This window comes from Pollachius pollachius (genome assembly GCF_949987615.1).
Source record: "Pollachius pollachius genome assembly, chromosome: 17".
Classification (NCBI taxonomy): Eukaryota; Metazoa; Chordata; class Actinopteri; order Gadiformes; family Gadidae; genus Pollachius; species Pollachius pollachius.
Genome location: NC_136950.1, coordinates 12,577,877 through 12,597,695, shown reverse-complemented (window position 1 = coordinate 12,597,695; position 19,819 = coordinate 12,577,877). Strand labels below are relative to the sequence as shown.

Genomic DNA, 19,819 nt, shown 5'->3' with positions numbered 1-19,819 from the left:
TGGACACTTACACACCTGTACACAGCACTGAACACAGTACCGAGCACACACCTGGACCCTTACACACCTGTACACAGCACTGAACACAGTACCGAGCACACACCTGGACCCTTACACACCTGTACACAGCACTGAACACAGGACCGAGCACACACCTGGACCCTTACACACCTGTACACAGCACTGAACACAGTACCGAGCACACACCTGGACCGTTACACACCTGTACACAGCACTGAACACACACCTGGACCCTTATACACCTGTACACAGCACTGAACACACACCTGGACCCTTATACACCTGTACACAGTACTGAACACACACCTGGACCCTTATACACCTGTACACAGTACTGAACACACACCTGGACCCTTATACACCTGTACACAGTACTGAACACACAGCTGGACCCTTATACACCTGTACACAGTACTGAACACTCAGCTGCAATGGTACTGCTGCCACAGAGTGATATGCTTTCATTTGGGTCTGGTCAGGTGGTGTTACTTACAGCACGTAAACCAAACCTTGGTTTCTAACTTGTTTAAGATGAAAGGTGATGTAGTGGGTTAAATGCTTTTGCCGTTTCTGGACGTTTTGGGTTACCAGGTAACATCAATCAAACATTATGGCTGCACCCCCCATAATCTGATGGTGGGAGTATGTTGTGCAGGATATTGGATGACAATAAAGCCCCGCCCCTGAATCAAAAAAGCCCCACCCCTAAATGATTGATGATGTCCGTAGATGAGCTTAAACATAGTGTTCGGTTTTACTTTTAAAGCCTTTTGTTGGATGTTTTTATGGATGACGTGTTTCCTCAGACACTACAGAGGCAAACTTTTGGAGTTTAATTAGTGTGGCACTTAAATACATGACATCATGCAATACAATACACATGACAGGGCTTCTGAGAGAAAATGCAACAAAATTACAATGAAATTTAATTGATGAAATACCAGAATGTGATCCACTCCATAGTGCTGCAATAGACTGCCAAAACGAATCACTAACTCCCAAATAAGTCCCATTTTAACCAGCCTTTTAATCAGCCAACTCCGTCATCTGGAGATTTGAGTCATGGGGGAATGAAGAACGTTGAGATGTGGAACTCGCATGACTTTTTTGTAGTTTGCAGACAGAGGCTGAGAGAGAGAGAGAGAGAGTGAAAGGAAGAGAGAGGGAGAGAAACTGAGAGACCCAGACTGAACACTTTACAGAGCCCCACTCACCCCTTCACAGAGGGCACCAGGGATCCCAGCGCACACTTGACAGCCTGCTCACTCTCTTACTCTCCACACACACACACACACACACACACACACACACACACACACACACACACACACACACACACACACACACACACACACACACACACACACACACATACACTGTTGATGGCAAAAAGTATAGAAAAAGGGATTCCAGTGAATCTGTAAGCTGACTGCCACTCAGTCAACTGCTTCTGTCTGTCTGTCACCCTCCATGTTGCTCTATCTGTCGTTCTGCATTCTGTCTTTCTGCTCGTAGCGAATGTCTTTATGTCACTTTGTCTGTCATGCTGTCTGTCTGCCTGTCGCTACGTATCTTTTAATCGTTTCCCCCTGTCTCCAATCGGGGTCTGTCAGGCCGTAGGGATATTGACTGAAACTAGCCGGCTGGCTATTAGTGCCTTTTTGTTTAGTGCATGGATAAAAGAGAGATGGAACAGAGGAAAAAAAGCAAAAATGCAAAGAATAAGCAGAGCACAGTGAGGGGAGGGGGGTTAAATGATAGAGGGGAGAGAGAGGGAGAGGGAGGGAGAGAGGGGCTTATTAGAATCCACACTGTCACGGATCCATAAGCCCTTTGCTCCACTCCAGCCTTGTTAGAAAGAGAGCAAGAGACAACAGCCAAGAGAGAGAGAGGGAAAGGGTTGCTGGCTGGGAGAAGGGAGGAGTAAAGGGAAAAGTGAAGGGGATACACACACACGCAGGCACGCCTAGCGCACACACAAAACAGATGCTTGGCACACCCACAGGCGCATAAACATGCACACACACACACACACACACACATGCGTGGACACATTCACAGGCGCACACACATGCTCACAAACACAAAAAGGCACACAAATACGCGCACACGTTCAAACACATGCTCACATACACAGTGGCACACACAGACAAAAACATTTTGAAGGAGAGATCTGCAACTGAAAAAGAGGATTTGTTGAACAAGCGAAGGAAAAGTTGTTTTTGACAGGTGGGCTCTTGGCATTAGCTTAGTGTTGTTCAGACACTAGTATACAAACAGGGTCTGGTTGGACCACTACTGCACCAAGTGGCTGAGATAAGTGTTAGAAGAGAGATACAACTTTATTAAAAGATTATCTGAATAAGAACAGGTCACAAGATGCATCAGTAGCTATCTGTGTAAGTGTCACAATTCTCAAGAAGAGCAAGAAAAGAGATCCAAATAAAACGGTGCTTCATAATGTTTTATTAGCCCATCAATAATGCAGTGTGTGTGTGTTTATGTGTGTGTGTGTGTGCGCAACTGTCTGCCCATCTCTCATTTGGCGTGATATCGGTGTGTCAGCCATGTTAGGTTGATTGGTGTGGAGGGGGTAGTAGTGTTCTAACACTGAGTTTCGCCCATCTAAAACTTTATCTTGTGCTCCCCCTCCCCCCCACTGCATGACAAGCCATGCTATGTTAGGCTAATCAGAGGCTGGTTAATTAGCCCCAAGGTGCCTTGCATCAATTGCAGTAGCGCTTTGGCCTGCGAAGCCTGACATGGAGGGGCAAGATGACCACATGGGGTGCTCTCACTCTATCGCTCTGCCCCCCCCCCCCCCCCCCCCCAGCCCTATTGCTATCCTGTTCATCTCAAATACACACACACACGCACAAGCACACACACACACATCTAACCCTGTGACTTTTCTTAGTCTCACTTCTTCTGAATGTTTGGTGAGGTGTAAAAATATCCCTTCCCAGTTCCACCCTCATGCTCCTTTGCTCCTTTCATGCAGTCCATCTACACAGCACCACTTTCTTTTAGTTTCTGTCCTTGGGACTCCTGTAGCGACTCTTTGACTGTAACTATCTGTTCTCACACTCTCCCCATCCCCATTCCCTCCCTCCAGGCAACCTGGATCTGACCGGCCCCAAGCAGGTCTTCAAGGCCGATCACAACCCCTGGGTCACCCCCATCGCCGACCAGTTCCAGCTGGGCATCTCGCATGTCTTCGAGTATGTCCGCTCCGAGACCTACAAGTAGTAAGTAAAAAATCCTCCCCTCCTTTAGTTCACTGGCCTTAAAGGTGCATTGTGTAGAATTTTTAGAAGCAAATAGCGGAACGGACTTGTCAGAAATGGAATCTAATATTCATAAGTTAGTTTCTAGTAGGGTATAATTCCAGAGGAATAAGAATTGTTGTCTTTTTTGTTACCTTAGAATGAGCCCTTTCGATCTATAAAGGGTAGAAACATGGTGGTGCAATCTGGCAGGGCGACATGGCGTTGCCATGTTGCACCACCATGTTTCTACAGTAGAGATCACACACTTTTTGTGTGATAGTGTGTAAAGTAGTACAGCCAATGGCAATTTGCGGATCTAAAGTTCCATAATTTGTAATTATTATATTGACTTGGACATTGAAAAAAATTATTCGGAACAAGCAATACCGTTGAACAAAAAAATACTTTTAATTGTAAACTATGAGCTATAGTTAATCCAGACCTCAGACTAAATACAATACATATATCTGTCACGGAACGACTCGACACTTGGCTACTCGATGCTGTTGTCGACGATCATCATTTTGGAAGTGTCTGATGGTACACAATACAGGCCATTCCAGGCATCATAGCCATTGGAAAGGTATGGCTGAGGGGGATTTTGTTGGTTGTAATCTGCAACCTCACTGCTAGCTGCTCCTACATTTTACACAGTGAGCCTTTATCTTCCTGATGTGCTTGAAGTGAAGGGAATGAAATACTCATACAAGACCTCCTGCAAGCGTAATCTCAGGCGTTTTTACCGTTGAACGAGACCTACTATCTAGGAAGAGATGATTTCACTATGAACCAGAATAGAGCTTCCTAGCCCTTTTCAAAAGGAGATATAACAAACTCCAGTTCAATCTTCAGTGAGGTTGTTTAACCATAAGGAGTGCCACAATTAGGTTGAACAATTGACGCAATGATAATGGTCTTCACATCATAAAATATATTACCTTTTATAATTAGGTTATCGTTAAAATGAATTGTGCTTCTCTGACTAAAGAGGACAGAATTTGAACAAAAGTAATTTAGGAGTGCAGTTGCTTAATCCTCCCCAGTATCTATGTAAAATAACTATGTAGCAATGTCCTTTGATAAACGCCACCTTAGGGGCTGCCACGCTCCACCTAGGGGACTTTTGTTGGGCTCCTCAAAACACGGGACGCAGTGTGGGGATTTTGAATCCGGTTCGTTGTAAAGTTTGTAGGTAACGATACACAACCTGATTGTCCATGTTGCCATGCGAGAGATCTCACCCTGAGTCTGTGTGTGTGTGTGTGTGTGTTTGTGTTTGTGGTGATAGGTGGTTCAACTTGTGCGCACTGATAACCCAATGTGCAACAGGTGTACAGCCTCACCAAGGCCCAGAGTCCAATCACACTCAGCCAGGTGAGGCTGCCTAAATCATCCAGCCATCATCCACAAACACAACCCCACAAACAACTTTATGTTTCATCTAATATTTGCACCGCTGGAGGTGTGATGGCGGCACAGGAGGGGAACGCCAGCAGGGGTCTGTTGTACTTTAATGACGGAGCGCTGCTATCGCTCTGGCTTGTCTTTTGAGGAACGGACGTAAATCCGTCTTTTCCCCCGAAAAGGGTTTCACCCTGCCACTGAGCTCTAAAAAGGCACACTCTGGAACTGATCCGCTGCGTGTGTGTGTGTGTGTGTGTGTGTGTGTGTGTGTGTGTGTGTGTGTGTGTGTGTGTGTGTGTGTGCGCATGTGTGTGTGTGTGTGTGTGTGTGCGTGTGCGCGCATATGCGTGCATCGGAGAAGAACATGTCTCAACGTTATTGCCGATTGCGTACAAGCCCGCCTCAGGAGTGATTCTGTCTCTTCCCCTACCCCAGCCCACCCCTCCCTCCCCCATCCTCCTTCTCCTCAAGCCTTCGAATATTTATGCTTGCCGCTGCCTCATCCCAACCGAGCCGGTCGAAGCTGCTCCCTGCAGGGCACCGTTTCACCCGTTTGTGTCTGTCTCGGTTCACGTTTATAGCTGCCATTCTTTATTTCCTTTTTTTTTTTTTTTCCATACACTTAATTGCCTTTACAGGCGCTCGTTCAGCAGAAGCCTCCTCTCTCGTTCGTATTCGTATTGTTGCATGGAAACTCCACCGAGCGGCGGCCCCCCCCCCTCCCCCCCAACACACCCTGCGGTCTGTAGGCTCCCCGGGGAGGTGGAGGTTGGCAGTTGAACACCGCCCTGGAGAACGTGGTGGACGACGTGAAGGGAGGTCTTGGAGGAGGCAGCTCTCTTACAAGCTCTGAGTCTCTCCTTCACTGCACACATTCGTTTTACACATTGTAAAAACGGATAGTTCTGTTCCGCCATTCTGATTGGCTCAAAGCCGATACAAAACTGCCTGTGGCTGCATGACGATTCATTTTTAGTCTTAATGCGCCGCCAATCTGAAAGTATGCTAGCTTATGTTATGCTTGGCAACCACCTTGCTCTTTTTTGGAACTATATTGCTTAGTGGAAGTATCATGACTTGTTTTCAATAAATGTGTACATTTTGTGAAATCGATAACAGCCCCTACCTGTTCTAAAATCACTTTAAACCACCAATTGATGATCACAATTCCATAATGTCGGAGTTATTATTCATTGCACGTGACAGTGCACGGTGATCCAACGGATATGTGACATCCATTTAGTACGTGTTAATATGCAAACGTCGGCCACTCCCGTCGCCCTGTACCCCACGAAGACAGCGCCGCTATGAGCTGCCATCGATCTTAAGATTTCCGAAAGCCGATCCGTCATCGTCATATCTGCCTCTTCAGCAGCTGTCCAGGTGCGATGATGAAGAGCGCGGCGTGTGACTCGATACGGCGGCCCCCAGCCCGGTCACTTGAGGCTGCCAATAGAAGGCCGGCGTCTCTCCGTGATGAATCACTCCCGGGCGCTCCGCCGCACGGCCCCCTGAGCGTGGCCGCTCCCAGCACACGCACGACGACACAGACCCTTATCCTAGTCAGGGTCTTTTTTTTTTTTCGGTTCTCCCGCTGTCAGCTCCACACGCAGCGTCTGGTGCCTTCGATGCCTTGCCCCCCCCCCCCCCTCCCCGGGGCTAGCCCCGGGTCCCCTCCTGTCTCTCGTGTCAAACCTTGAGTCGGATAATCCATCCCGCCCCCGCGATCATTACTTCAAGTAACACCAGTTCTCAAACTCATGCTGTCCGAGAGCTTGCCAAATTATTTTCTGAGCAAGTTAATAGATCATTTTAGGAACTTGTCTTGCCTTGATCAATTGGGGTTTTAATATAAATATCTAACATTTCAGGCAAAATATTAAATGCTAGTCTAATATGTTTATATATTTGAAAATAAAGTCTATAATATGTTAGTCCACTCTTAAAGCCCTTTGGAGAACTTTGTGTACTTTGTTAGATTTTCCTTTAATGAAGGTATTCGAGTTGCTTGCAACTTGTGTGTGTGTGTGTGTGTGTGTGTGTGTGTGTGTGTGTGTGTGTGTGTGTGTGTGTGAAAGGAAAGAAATGAGTGAAGATTAAGTGTGACATAGTGATGTGTGTGTGTGTGTGTTTGTGTGTGTGTGCGCTGCTTGCAGGGGTCTGTCATCAGACAGGTGATAACAAATTCGTCCGACGGAGATCCTCCTCTGTGGCGTCACAGCTTTTGTTCACACCTGACTAAATGTCCTTCAACTCCCTCACACTCCCTCTCCCTCTCTGTGCAGACGCCGGTCACACACACACGCTGGCAGACAAAGCCCATCTGGCCCACCAACGTCTGCCTGCCCCCTGATGGGTGCTTCATTTATGAGCTTCATCTCGACAAAGGCTGTGTCATGCAATACTGTGCGTGAGGGGCGAATGATAACAACATATCTGGCAGACCCGACAGCATCCAACGGGACAGTGTTGTTTTGATCGACTGTTTCAATACCCATTTAGCAAATTTAGAAAGACATTTCAAGTTTCAGTCAAGAAATCAGGGTCAGGGTTATGAATACATAATATATCTGGTAAGCAGGCACCTTATGATCAGACCTTCACACAGATATCTATCTCTGATCTGATCTCCCATACAGGCAGTTCCTGTACATTAGGATAACCTGCGGTTGATAAACAAACTTATTCTGTGCATGCACAAGCGTGTGTGTGTCTGTGTGTGTCTGTCTGTGTGCATCTGTGTGTGCGCGTGTGTTTATTTCCCATGCATATTTCATTTGGCCACTTGTTTTACTGACAGAGGAATCGGCGTGCTGGTGTTTACTGACAACAAGCCAAACCTGTCTGCTCAGCCATGTAGTCTGTGCACATTAACATGCGTTCAGGCCCACGCCCCCACCCCCCGCTCTTCCTCCACGTTACATTATCTTTTATTCATTGCGCCCTCTGTGGAATGTTGTGATCTTCTCTGTATTTCCATCCGTCTGCTTCTTTTTCTCTGTCGTAACCATCCTATCTTTGATATGACTCCCTGGTCCCACCCCAGGTTAAAAGCGCCTTAAAGTGACAATTTCAAAGAGCCCCTAAAGATTTGCAGGTGATGCAAGTTAATTTCAGTTAAGTCACTGTCTATCGTTGAATGCTTTAACACAATGCTGAGGGAGCCTATGGCCCACTGATGAAAGCCCTTGCATCTGCAGTAGTATGTATGTTCAAAACTAGGCTACTTTCCCGCCATGCATTCAAATCACAAGCGTGATTTATAATCAGTCAGATGTGTATCTCAGATGTCATTATAACGACTGCTTGATGAGACACCCGTGAGATTGCACTTCAACTCCGAAGAATTAGGAACACTGCAAAGGTGGTTTGAAAAAAACAACCTTCTTCAATTCTTAACGCCATAAACACCACAGCGAGATGTAATTCACCCTCATTATGTGTACAATTACACTCCTCTCCTCTAAAGAGATGGAACCGCCAGGGCTCGGCCCCTTGAACAGTGTTTAGGGACAGACTCTCTTATTGAGTTGATAATAGATGGAGCTCACACGCACACACACACACACACACACGCACACACACACTGTCAAGGAGCAGAGGCGCGCTGCCCTCTGTAGCTATTGGGTTTTTCTCTCGACTTCCAACCGCCGCATCATTAACAGCCAATTAGTGGTGTGAGTGTGTGTGCATGCGTGAGTCCCTTCTCAGCCCGGCAACGCTGCACTTTTCCCCCCAGGCACCGAGTCTCTTATAAGCGGATTGTTAAAGACAGAATAATTGGCAAGCATCGTTACGATACAGATACTGCCACAATATGTATTGGTATTGGAGGAATGACCCGCAGTAAAAAAATATCTGATGCCAGTAAAGCCACAACACAAATCATTTTTCTAAAACACAGAGACATGTTGTGTGTGCTTGGGAATTAAAAACCTTTCATACAAGACAGAAGTACAAAGTGCTTTCCAGGGGAAAGCACTTTCCAGGGAAACTGTTTAAAATAACAGTATGAAAGAAAGGCCACATTTGAGAGGTGGAATTAAAGATATTCTGCAATAAGTAAGTAGAAGACGCTCAACACAAAGGTGTGTTAGAGAAGGTGTGGGACAGACCGATCTATGTGATGCCCTCGGTGCCTCTGGGATACTGCATTGATTTGCTACTGTTAGGGTTGGTCCTCTTCCCTTTAACGTGGGCAGATAAATGTAGGTAAATGTGTGTGTGCCTGAGAGTGACAGTGAAAGAGCAGCAGGAAGAGAGGTGGAGAGGAAGACCACTTGTTGCTGCTTGGGTTCCACATTGTACAGCGTGGCTGGTGAAGCAGGTCTATAGCACCAGTCTTTAAAAGGCTTTAAAAGCTCTTTCTCTCTCTCTCTCTGGATCATGTTCTCTTCTGCTCTCATGGTAAAGTGATTGCTGCTTGGTCAGGTTTAATCAACACATACACACAGCCCTATCTGGGATGTTCAATGAATGCATTAAAAGTGTGTGGGGTGTTTCTGCCCCACTTCATTCAGTCACTTTCTACTAGATTAAAGGGTGTGTGGGGCTAAAGAATGGCCACTGGTGTGCTGTCTTAATCCACAATGGACAATTTCACCAGCAATAAAAGTAACCTTTCGTAATATTAAATTTATTGGGGAAAAAAATAAAATCCTGTTCTATTCCTTTACCGTGGAAGACGAATATAAGAAGCTTCAACATGGGTGCTGGTTTGAATGTGTGTGCGGCGAACACACAACCACACGTTTGATTGCAGCAGCCCATCGTTCCTCGTTATTTGGGCTCAGGGTGGGCAGGACAGTGCTCCGTCCCACACACACATACACACACACACGCATGCACACACGCACACACACACAAACACATCGGGAGGACTGGTCGGGGAGACCCCTACACCCTATCCATCACACAGCTCATTAGCCAAGTACAACACAATCTCCCTCCCTGCTCTCTCTCTCACTGGTTCTGTTGTGTTACTTCCTCCATCTGCACTTTTTGTTAGTTAACTTTGCCCCAATCCTTTCACACAATTGTCATTCCTGGTCCTTTTTCTCCTTCCTCAATTGTCTTCCCCCGAGCCTTGCATTCCTTCCATCTACCTTAATGTATACTTTGCTTTAATTCTATGCTTTTCTTACTTTTGTCTACCCTCTTTATGTTTGCCCCCTCTTTCTTGCATCTCTTTCTCTCTCTCTCTCTCTCTCTCTCTCTCTCTCTCTCTCTCTCTCCCCTGAAGTTTCCCTTTTAAGGTTTGTTACTCAAACCTTAAAGTGCTGCTTATGACAAAACCATATCAACTCATATGGCAAAAGCAATGGATATAAGATTCATAATATATTTATATATAAATACACATAAGCACTGTGTTGTTTGATCGAGCCATGGCGCAATTGCTGGCTGCATGTTCTGTTGCCATTAGTCGAGAGCCGTGCTGGTTTGTAGCACATGTTAATGAATGTAACTTATTTCCGATCTATGCTCTGCCCCAGTCCCACTGCCCCCACTGCTCTCCTCCTCCCTCCGGGTCCACCATACTCATAGATCTCACACATATGTATTCTATATATCTATGTATTTCCGGGAGCATTTCTGCGTCACGTTTATAGCAGCCCGCTAAATTGGCCTGCAGTTCCAGTGAAAACGCAAAGCTGGTATCAGATCAATGGCCTATGACATCCGGGCACATTTATCAAGGGGCCAACAAGGACTGAACACGCACACACTCACAAACACACAAACACAGACACACACAGGCCTTTCAACTCTTAAAATGCAACACAAGTGTGCAAAAAACGCGGCAAAAGGGGTGAAACGATAACACACACACACACGCACACACACACTTGCAAACAGACACACTTGCAAATAACACACACACACACTTGCAAACACAGTGAGCAAGCTTTGCCTTGATTAATTAAGCCGTGTGGAATAGGAGAGTTCTGTAAAGACACAGTCAGGAATCTGATACCATTAACCGCCTCCTCTTCACCTCCCCCTTCCAAAATCCATTGGTTGATCGGCGTCTATACCGCTAAAGACACATGCATAGAGACAAAACTCGTATAGTAATTGGTGTTTATTATATAATACTACTTTAGAATCTAAGTTAGTAACTTTATTGTGTGTGTATGTGTTTGTGTGAGTACTTGTTACACTCTGTGTTTATGGGGATGTGTACTGGGTCCACACTTCGGGATGATTAGCCTAATTTTGAGTGAGATTTCCATCTTCCGACTCCTGTCAGTAAATGCCCCGTTATTCAGTGGTACAGGGTGCGTTTTTTCTTTTTTTACTTCCCTGAAACCAATTGGGCAGCACCACCTTTCCCAAGTGTCTGCGTGATTTCTCGCTAGAAGATCAACGCCTTTTGTGTGTCTTTATATTCCTTCAAAGATTTACTGTATAAATAAGTGTAATCGCGGATCTCCTCGCACATCCTCACTTTAAAACAACTCTCCATTATCGTATCTGGAGCATTCGCAGTCGGAGTTGGTCGTCCAAATAGGGGTCTGCGTGTTCCTCGTGGCAATGAAGAAGGGTTAGTCACGCGGAATATATATATATATATTTATTCCATGGCATCGGAACATATCTGGCAACATATCTGAAACTCGATGTGGGAATATATTGACATATTGATCCATTCATCTTCATAAACCCTGTATATACTGCTGTAAATTGATGGGCAGGTACACTGTGTACCTGCCCATCAATGTAAAGCAGTATATACAGGCTACCTGCTCTGCGCTTTGTCAATGGGTCTGAAAGTACGAGGGAAGAAAGTTTTTTCCCCTGATCATGTGAGGGGGCTTTAGCCTTATGGATGGATTGTCATGTGGGAGAGACTCTTGATGCAACATGTACATCTATTTTAACACCATCTCCATCGATTGATCACGAGAGTGCTAGTGCGATTGAGAATCAGGCCTGGGTTGTTAGGGAACGAAATTGATTAGCGTATGGTGTGCTGTTTTGGCACACCAAACGCAGAAGACCAAGACAGTTGCTTTTATCCTCATCTATCGTTAGGTGTGTGGTCTCTCACCTTTACCAAATTTGAAAGATGGTCTAGTGTGTGCCAGGCATGAGGTTGAGCGGGGGGTGCAGGGTGGATATCCTCTGTTCCCCCTGGGCTCTGGCATCTCCAGTGTACAGCAGACTGTGACGGAGGCCGGGAGGAAGAGGAGAGGACAGCTGGTACGCGGGGGCACACAGAAAAAAGCGGACATAGGAGAGTCGAGAGGACTCGGCCAAAAGACCCATGGGAACGTCAGACTTCTCTATCTCTCTCTCTCCTCTATATAAAAAAAAGGGTTTGGGATATGAATCACGGAGCCCCATCAGGAACATCCATCACAGACACTTCATTAAATTACAGAACGAGTGCTGATACATTTTGCCCTGTGCCAAATCTAAAATATAATTGTTTTACACCAGGGCAGCAAAACAGATTATTTTCAAAGTCGATTATTATTTTTTTTTTTATCAATCATTTGGTCTATAAAATGTCATGCATAATAGCAAATGCGATCAAAAGTTACCAGAGTTCAAAGTGAAAAAAAAATGCTTGCTTTATCTGACAAGCAGCCAAGAAAAACAAAACATTTCTTTTTATAATAATCCACGAACCAAATATTAGACTCAAACGTCAACATAAAATGTTGTTTGTTATTTAAACTTGACAAATTACTTAAACGACGAGTCAAATATACCTAATCAATAAATCAGGTTTGACAAATTTTCCATCGATCGACTAATCGCCACAGCCCTATTGTGTCCCCCTGTATCCATGACCGGGGTGTATTCTGAACGCTGCGCTCATGCATCCAGAGATGAGCAACCGTGATCCCCCCCCCCCTCTCCACGTCCCAGCCCGTGCACCGACGGAGGCGCTTGATCGCACCAGAGCACTGGCTGGATTTGGTAGACGACTGAGAACCTGCAACGTGCTGTGAAACAGCACTGTGGAGGCGATGACTGTGTGAGTGTGCGTTTGTGTGTGTGTGTTGGGGAAAGGGGGATGGGGATAAACTATGGCTGCTACACAACCCATAGTGTTCCGGAGTTACTTGAGGACAGAACTGGAAGAACGTACATCGCTCTCGCCTCACTCAAGAACGAGGCGTGGCAGTTTTAGAGGGATGACGGGTGATTAGGAACAGACAACAGCTGTCACTGAAGCAGCGAATACATAACAGGCTTTTGGCATCGGGGTTGCCACTGTTTTCTTCAGGAGTTGAGGGTTGAAGCCAAACATAGCATAGTCGCTGCCCTGGGGCCGTAGCGGCCGGCTCGGATTCTGCACATGGACGTCCAATCAGATCGCAGCTTTGTTTGGCGTTCTGAAAGAAACTGAAGCCAAACGGGCATCCCTATCATCCTAACATGGATGGGAAAAACGAAAAGTCAGCACCTCTGTCTTTCCTTATAATGTCATAGACATTGTCGGCTCATAGCGGCTGTTGCTTTGCTGGAAGCTAATCATGTGTTCATGGACGTAACTCAGCATGGACCGCCAAACCCTACACACTTCCGCAAGAGGCCCACTTAACTTCCATTAACAACACACTAAAGCTACAATGACACCCCTGCTCCTTTAGAGGGAGCCTCCTTCAATAAACCCCTTTTTGGGGCTTTAACACAGGGCTTTCTCTGTGTCATTAATTAGGAGCATTATTCTTCACAGGCACACGCACACATTGATCCCTCCTTAGTTCCTCCTCTTTTATGAGACACCTAATGGAGCCTCCTCCTCTATATCTATATCGCTGTACTCTCCCAGGCCCATTCATCAGCCCAGAGAGATCCACAATTACACTGGTGCCCCGCCCCCTTGTTACAGCAGCCCCATGTGGAAGCACGGCTGGACTGTTTATCGATCGAATGAGCGATCCTGCCCTCCCTTTTAAAAGGCTCTTGCCCAATCAATCAAAAGATTCCACTTTGGACTTATCTGTCTTACGTCTCGCCTTTGGTTGCTCTCTCTCTCTCTCTCTCTCATTTATATATATATATCATTGCATCCTGTGGCACTGGTTGATGTGTCTGGTTACATGATGTTGTCAATGTTAAGGGCACTTTATTACATAGCTTTGTTCAGTACTGGATTCTGATTAGTAAATATCATAATTACAGGGTCTTATTTTTGAATACCAGAGCATTGCAATGGGCAAAGTTCCAACTGCAGAATCGAACAGACTATTTATTCCAGCCGAAGCAATAAAATCATTTTTACATCAATAAAATAAATTTCACAATAATGACATTATCTCTTACATAACGGAGGCATCCTCACCTTTAGATCCATGTTCTTCCCTTACTTCCTGTAAAAATGGCTTGTTCCTTCTTGGTCAAATGAAATGCTGAAGGGCAGTGAGGGTTTGATTGTTGGTTTGTTCCCCCAAGAAAACTTTATCTTTTTTGTAACAGTCCTTGCTTACTTTGCGTTGTGGCCATCCCGATCGATCCGTTCAGTCCCACGGTCACAGAGTTGGAGCAAGTTGTACTTGCTGGTGGAGATATTCTTAGATGCTATTGTTCCCTTTCAGTTTGAATGAATGATTAATTAAGTCGCAAATCATTTAACAAAAAGCTACATTTTATGATGCATCGTAACTTTTAACGTCGGAACACAAACGTGCACAAGACCTTAAGTCCGATCTAAACCTACATTAGTGCTAGCGGTAAGCTTTACATAATTGTCCTCTCTATGTGGCCCCCTTAGCCCAATTACTACCACTACTTTGACTAGTATTAGTACAGCCCGTATTGACAGGGTGTTTTAGGGTTCCACCGAGTTTCAGAGTGGGCTTTATCCTCTGGGAGCGTGACTGTACGGCTGACTGGACAAGCTCTGCAGGGGAAATAATATAAAGTGTGTGTGTGTGTGTGTGTGTGTGTGTGTGTGTGTGTGTGCGCGCGCGCGTGCGCGCATGTACACAAGTTCAGCATATTGTATCCTTTTCTCTTATTTCTCCGAGTTTGGTTATTTGTGGTATTTAGAGAAGGGTATTGGAGTGGGGAGGAGTTGGCATTTTCCCATTCCCCAAGAGGGCCGACCCGCTGCAGGGGGAGCCATCGGGGGCCGGCAGGCCCCCCTTCCACTCTGCTCTACTACCAGGGGTGAAACAAAGGGGTTTAGGTCTGCCTGCCTGTGTGTAAGAGATGTACACTTCCTGGTCTAGTGGAATCTGTCTTCACCATGGACTCCTATAGATGTTTGTTTCAGGATCAAAGATGAGCTGCCTATGCTCGTCCCGGGGCTGTCCAGCCTATCCAGAATGAACTGTTTGTGTTTGTCATTCAACAATTGTTGTGGTCTAATAAAAAAAAAAAGAATAATTAAATGACACCCATCATCTAAGGTTTGACCTAAACACCGAAGTTATACATTTATACTGTGAAGCATTTAGCTCAAACCTTAGAAATGTTCTCTCAACCCATCCCCACATCTTGGGGGTAGTTTGTGTTTGTGTTTTATATGTGCGTCCCATACGTGCCTTTAGTAAATATTGAATGCTCCCTCAAATCAAGCGCAGAAACTCATGACATTTAGCTGCTCTGCAATCCGACCTCAAGATCTCAAAGGGCAGAGTTCATTTGGCTTTATGTTTTCATCCTCTTTCATTTCCATTTAAAAAAAAACGGATGTCAATGACCCACTTGTTTTTTTCGGTATGGCCCTGGCCACAAAAAGATTATCTGTACACACACACACACACACACACACACACACGCACACACACACAGACCCTGATGTGCGGTCAGGTGCGTGGGGTTGGCGTCGGGCTCGGTAATGATCAGGCGCTTAGTCAACATTCACTGTGATCGCCCTATTAGTGTCAGTTACCACCGCAGTATCCGGGCGGACAACCACCACCACCACCACCCTTTTCTTTTCTCATTCTATCTCTGTCACTACCCCCCCCCCCTTGGGTGGCTTTGGCTCACACAGAGAGAGAGAGAGAGAGAGAGAGAGATATAGAGAGAGAGAGAGAGAGGGGAGAGCTCAGTGAAGTGGAAAGGGCCGTTCCCTGTGCTTCTGTCTCTGTGTTAACCCCCTCTCTCTCTTTCTCTATCTCGCTCACTTGCTCTTTCCACACACACACACACACACACACACACACACACACACACACACACACACACACACACACACACACACACACACACACACACACACACACACACACACACACACACACACTTCCTCTCCTGCTCTGCTCTCCCTCTCTGGAATGGCTCAGTTTAGAAATAATTGTCTCTTTGTGTGCATCCTTGATTTTGTTTTTTTGCTTCTCTCTGGCCCTCAGCTGGGTAGAAGAGAGAGGGAGGGGAGCTTCTTGCTCATAAAAACACACTCTTTCAAACATATACATAGATTTCCTTTTTGATAATGTTGTATCCCCCTTTTTTCCGGGGAAGGGGCTTTGATAGCAAAAGTGCATTTGTTAAGTGTCTCTCTCTCTCGCTCTCTCTTTCCCCTTTTTTCTCCCCTTGTCTATAATCGTATGCTTATCCTGTCCCTCCGTCTCTCTCTCCCTCTCCTCCCCAGCCTGTACGGTCGGAACCTGCAGGCCAACCCGGAGCCCCCCAAGAAGAACACGGACAAGAGCAAGAAGATCAGCCGCAAGCCGCTGGCCGCCAAGAACAAGTGATGATGGAAGGATGGAAGAGGAGAGGCTAGACCTGCTCTCACTGCATGTGCCTTTTAACACCCATTTTGTTTTCATTTGAATTTTCCCTGTTTATTTTATCTCTTTGGTGTCCTTATTTATCGTTCATTTTATACTGCTTTGTATTTCTGAAGTCCTTGTAGCAGCAGTGCCTCCTTGAGTCGTCGTACTCCGGCTGTGCGAGGGGGTCCAAGGACCAGACTCTGTTCTCTGCCGGTCTGCAGCTGTTTTGTACTGATTAAATGATGATTTCAGATTTTAAAACAAAAAAAAATCTTCTTTTCAACTCTTTAAACATGCATATCCTGTACGGCAAGCTGTATTCCTTGGCATGGTTTAATTTTACTGTCGGTCGCACGTACATAAGGAGATGTGACCAGACATAGCGGCAAGCCAATCCAAGCCTATCTGCCCTTTGGCTTGGTTGAAACCACACTTCACATCGAGCAAACAACCAAATCTTAAATCCATTTCATGACGGTTGCAGGGAACTCGCCTTCTTCTCGTGTGACAGCCGGACACTTGACTTTGTTGTCCTCTTCGTAAGCCGGGCCCTTACTGTGATCTGTGGAGCCCCCACTGACTCAGGTCTGGCTGGGAGCAAGCCGCCATGGGGCCCCACCAGCGGCTGATCAACCCCTGGGGCCCCTGTCAGGAAGAGGGCTCAAACAACCCGGGGGGACCACCAGACCCACACACACGTGTTTGTATGTGTTTCATAGCTGTGTTTAAGGCATGATTTAGAGGGGTTGTTAGCTGTTGGGTCACAACCACAAGGGAAGAAGAATCTCTCTCGTTCACTCACACGCAGTCACAGACGCATATATACAAATACACATACACACAAACCTAGTGCCTTTTTAGTTTAGTCGCTTTGTTTGTAATTGCCTGCTGTTCAATTGTCTCTCTCTGACTTTCTTTCTGCTGTCTTTGCCTTCCATCAGACATCTTGGCTTCTCCACTTTTAGTAAATCTGAACAATAGGACATTGACAATGATGCTTAGATATTATTTTCATACATGTCACCCTTGCGATTGAAAAAGACTGAGTTAATGTACTCAACAACATCCTTAAAGTACAATACCCACTTGTAGCTCCTCAATTTCTCCAACTGGACTTAATTACAGCTCCTTTTATAGTGTTCCTTTCACTGTGTGTGTGTGTGTGTGTGTTTGTGTGCGCGCACGAGCGCACGCATGTGGTGTGCTCCTGTAAGAAAGACTGATTTCAATTGTTCTATTTCTCTTTTCCGTTGGCTCTGAGTGTTATCCCTCCTATCTGGGACAAACCCGGAACCCAACATTAGCCCTGATTCACGGGAACAAGTTATTTTTAAAGAGCACGCAGAAGAAGAAGAAAGAATTGACGCACTCACCTTACCGTCCGTCACATCACAACTTGTTGAAAAATAAACAATTGTAATCACTCCAATTCTTCTGTATTAATGCCGAATACAAAAGAAGTTGAAATGTGCAGGACGTCACATGACAGCTTTTTGCAAAATGAACAAATGTAATCACTGTAATTCTTTTGTATTCATTTTTTTCATGCTTTTCTCTGGTGCCACGATACACTGTTACATGTACCATTTGCTCTGTGTATCAATTATTTTGAATAAAGCATTATCGTTTGCGTAATGTTGTTTGGCCGTATTCTGCTGGACACTATTGCCACAATCATCATTTTCAACAATTCAATATTTATTTCTGCCTCAACTCTAATGCATCAATATTGCAGCATAGTTTAAGAAATTATTATTAACACATTCATATACACATACAAGTGCATAGTCCAATATAAAATTCAACTCAATATTGTTAACGTGGTTGAATAGATTTGACCTTAAACTTCCATAAAATATCTAAGGCAAAATTGGAATGAATCGCCCTGAATGAGATGTATAACAGGCCTTTAAAGCAGCATGTACAACCAGCTAAGGGACAGTTGTCCGGTACAAGACATGCTTATAATGCTATTCCTGTATGAAACCTACAGACCAGATTGGAGACGTCTTAGACATATAAATGTACTCTTGGAACAACTCTTCCAGTAAACATAGGATGTTTGTTACAGTCTGCATAAAAAATCACTTCTCACACGTCTGTGTCTCACTCTCACTGTCATCCTTTCAGCATTGTTTCCTGTGCTACTCCAAACAAGCCTTGACTGGTTGGCTGGTGTGTGTGTGTGTGTGTGTGTGTGTGTGTGTGTGTGTGAGAGAGAGAGTGCTGTGTGCGTGTGTCTTTGGGGGTAAGGGGTGTAAGAGAAAGCAAGCGAAAAAAAAATATTTCGAAACAAAGTATATTAGTACAGAACCCTCTGTGCATGTTTGCTACTGCTTTCAAGTGTGTGTCTGTGTGTGTGTGTGTGTGTGTGTGTGTGTGTGAGCATGAGAGTGTGTGTGTGTGTGTGTGTGTGTGTGTGTGTGTGTGTGTGTGAGTGAGAGCGTGAGAGTGTGTGTGTGTGTGTGTGAGAGAGAGCATGAGAGTGTGTGTGTGTGTGTGTGTGTGTGTGTGTGAGAGAGAGCATGAGAGTGTGTGTGTGTGTGTGTGTGAGAGAGCATCAGAGTGTGTGTGTGTGTGTGTGTATCCACCCTGCCTGCCTATTCACACACCGCACACACAGTCACGGGCGCAGCAGGCACATCTGTTTGGCCATCGGAGCGGCGCATACTCACCACGGGACTCCTGTCCACACACACACACACACACACACACACACACACACACACACACACACACACACACACACACACACACACACACACACACACACACACACACAGCAACACACACACGCTGCTCTCACACTCTCCTCTCCACACATTTCAGTCCAACTTTCTCTTTCTCACGTCACCACCAACCTCGTCATCATCATCAGCATTATATATAAATACTCCCCGGCCTCCTCTTCACAACGTAGCCTTCAATTTCGACTGTAAGCTATTCACCGCGGTCAACAGTTTTACATGCTGCATCACACGCCAGGGTCAGAGACTAATGAGGGGGAGTGGGGGGGGGGAGAAACACATGGAAAATCATACAAAGAACAGCTGCGGAAATAGCATCAACGTTTCATATCAGGGTCAGTGTATGCGCTGGCTATCATGAATAACGTCACAGTTGTTCCGCACGGACCCAGCTCCTACAAACATATTCCATCCCCGCAGTTCATGAGGTCTTGTAAGACTGTACACCGTTTTAGGGTGGGACTTGTGGCAGCCATTTTTGTATCATTGGTCATCCTATACGTACAATGCAAAAATATATTTTTTCAAGGTGTAATTTAATTGCGCCATTCATTGTATTTGCATAATGTATTCCCCCTTTAATGCTCTGCTAGCAGCGGCAGGCCCTGCATTTCCCGGCGGATATATGCAAATATGACGCATGCACGGGAACTGACGCATGGCCATTGGCTGGGAAGGTGATGGTGGTTCA

The 19,819-nt window shown here is 45.6% G+C and overlaps 1 protein-coding gene across 1 annotated transcript in view; it reads left to right on the top strand.

The window, feature by feature from the left end:
- rsu1 (Ras suppressor protein 1) overlaps nucleotides 1-18,007 on the top strand; it is a 25,828-nt gene extending 7,821 nt beyond the window's left edge. Inside the window, exons 8-9 of the mRNA XM_079755138.1 lie at nucleotides 3,137-3,269; nucleotides 16,258-18,007. Coding sequence (XP_079611264.1) covers nucleotides 3,137-3,269; nucleotides 16,258-16,360 — 236 coding nt within the window. The 3' untranslated portion in view covers nucleotides 16,361-18,007. The remainder of the gene's footprint in view (nucleotides 1-3,136; nucleotides 3,270-16,257) is intronic.
- Nucleotides 18,008-19,819: the final 1,812 nt, after the last annotated feature.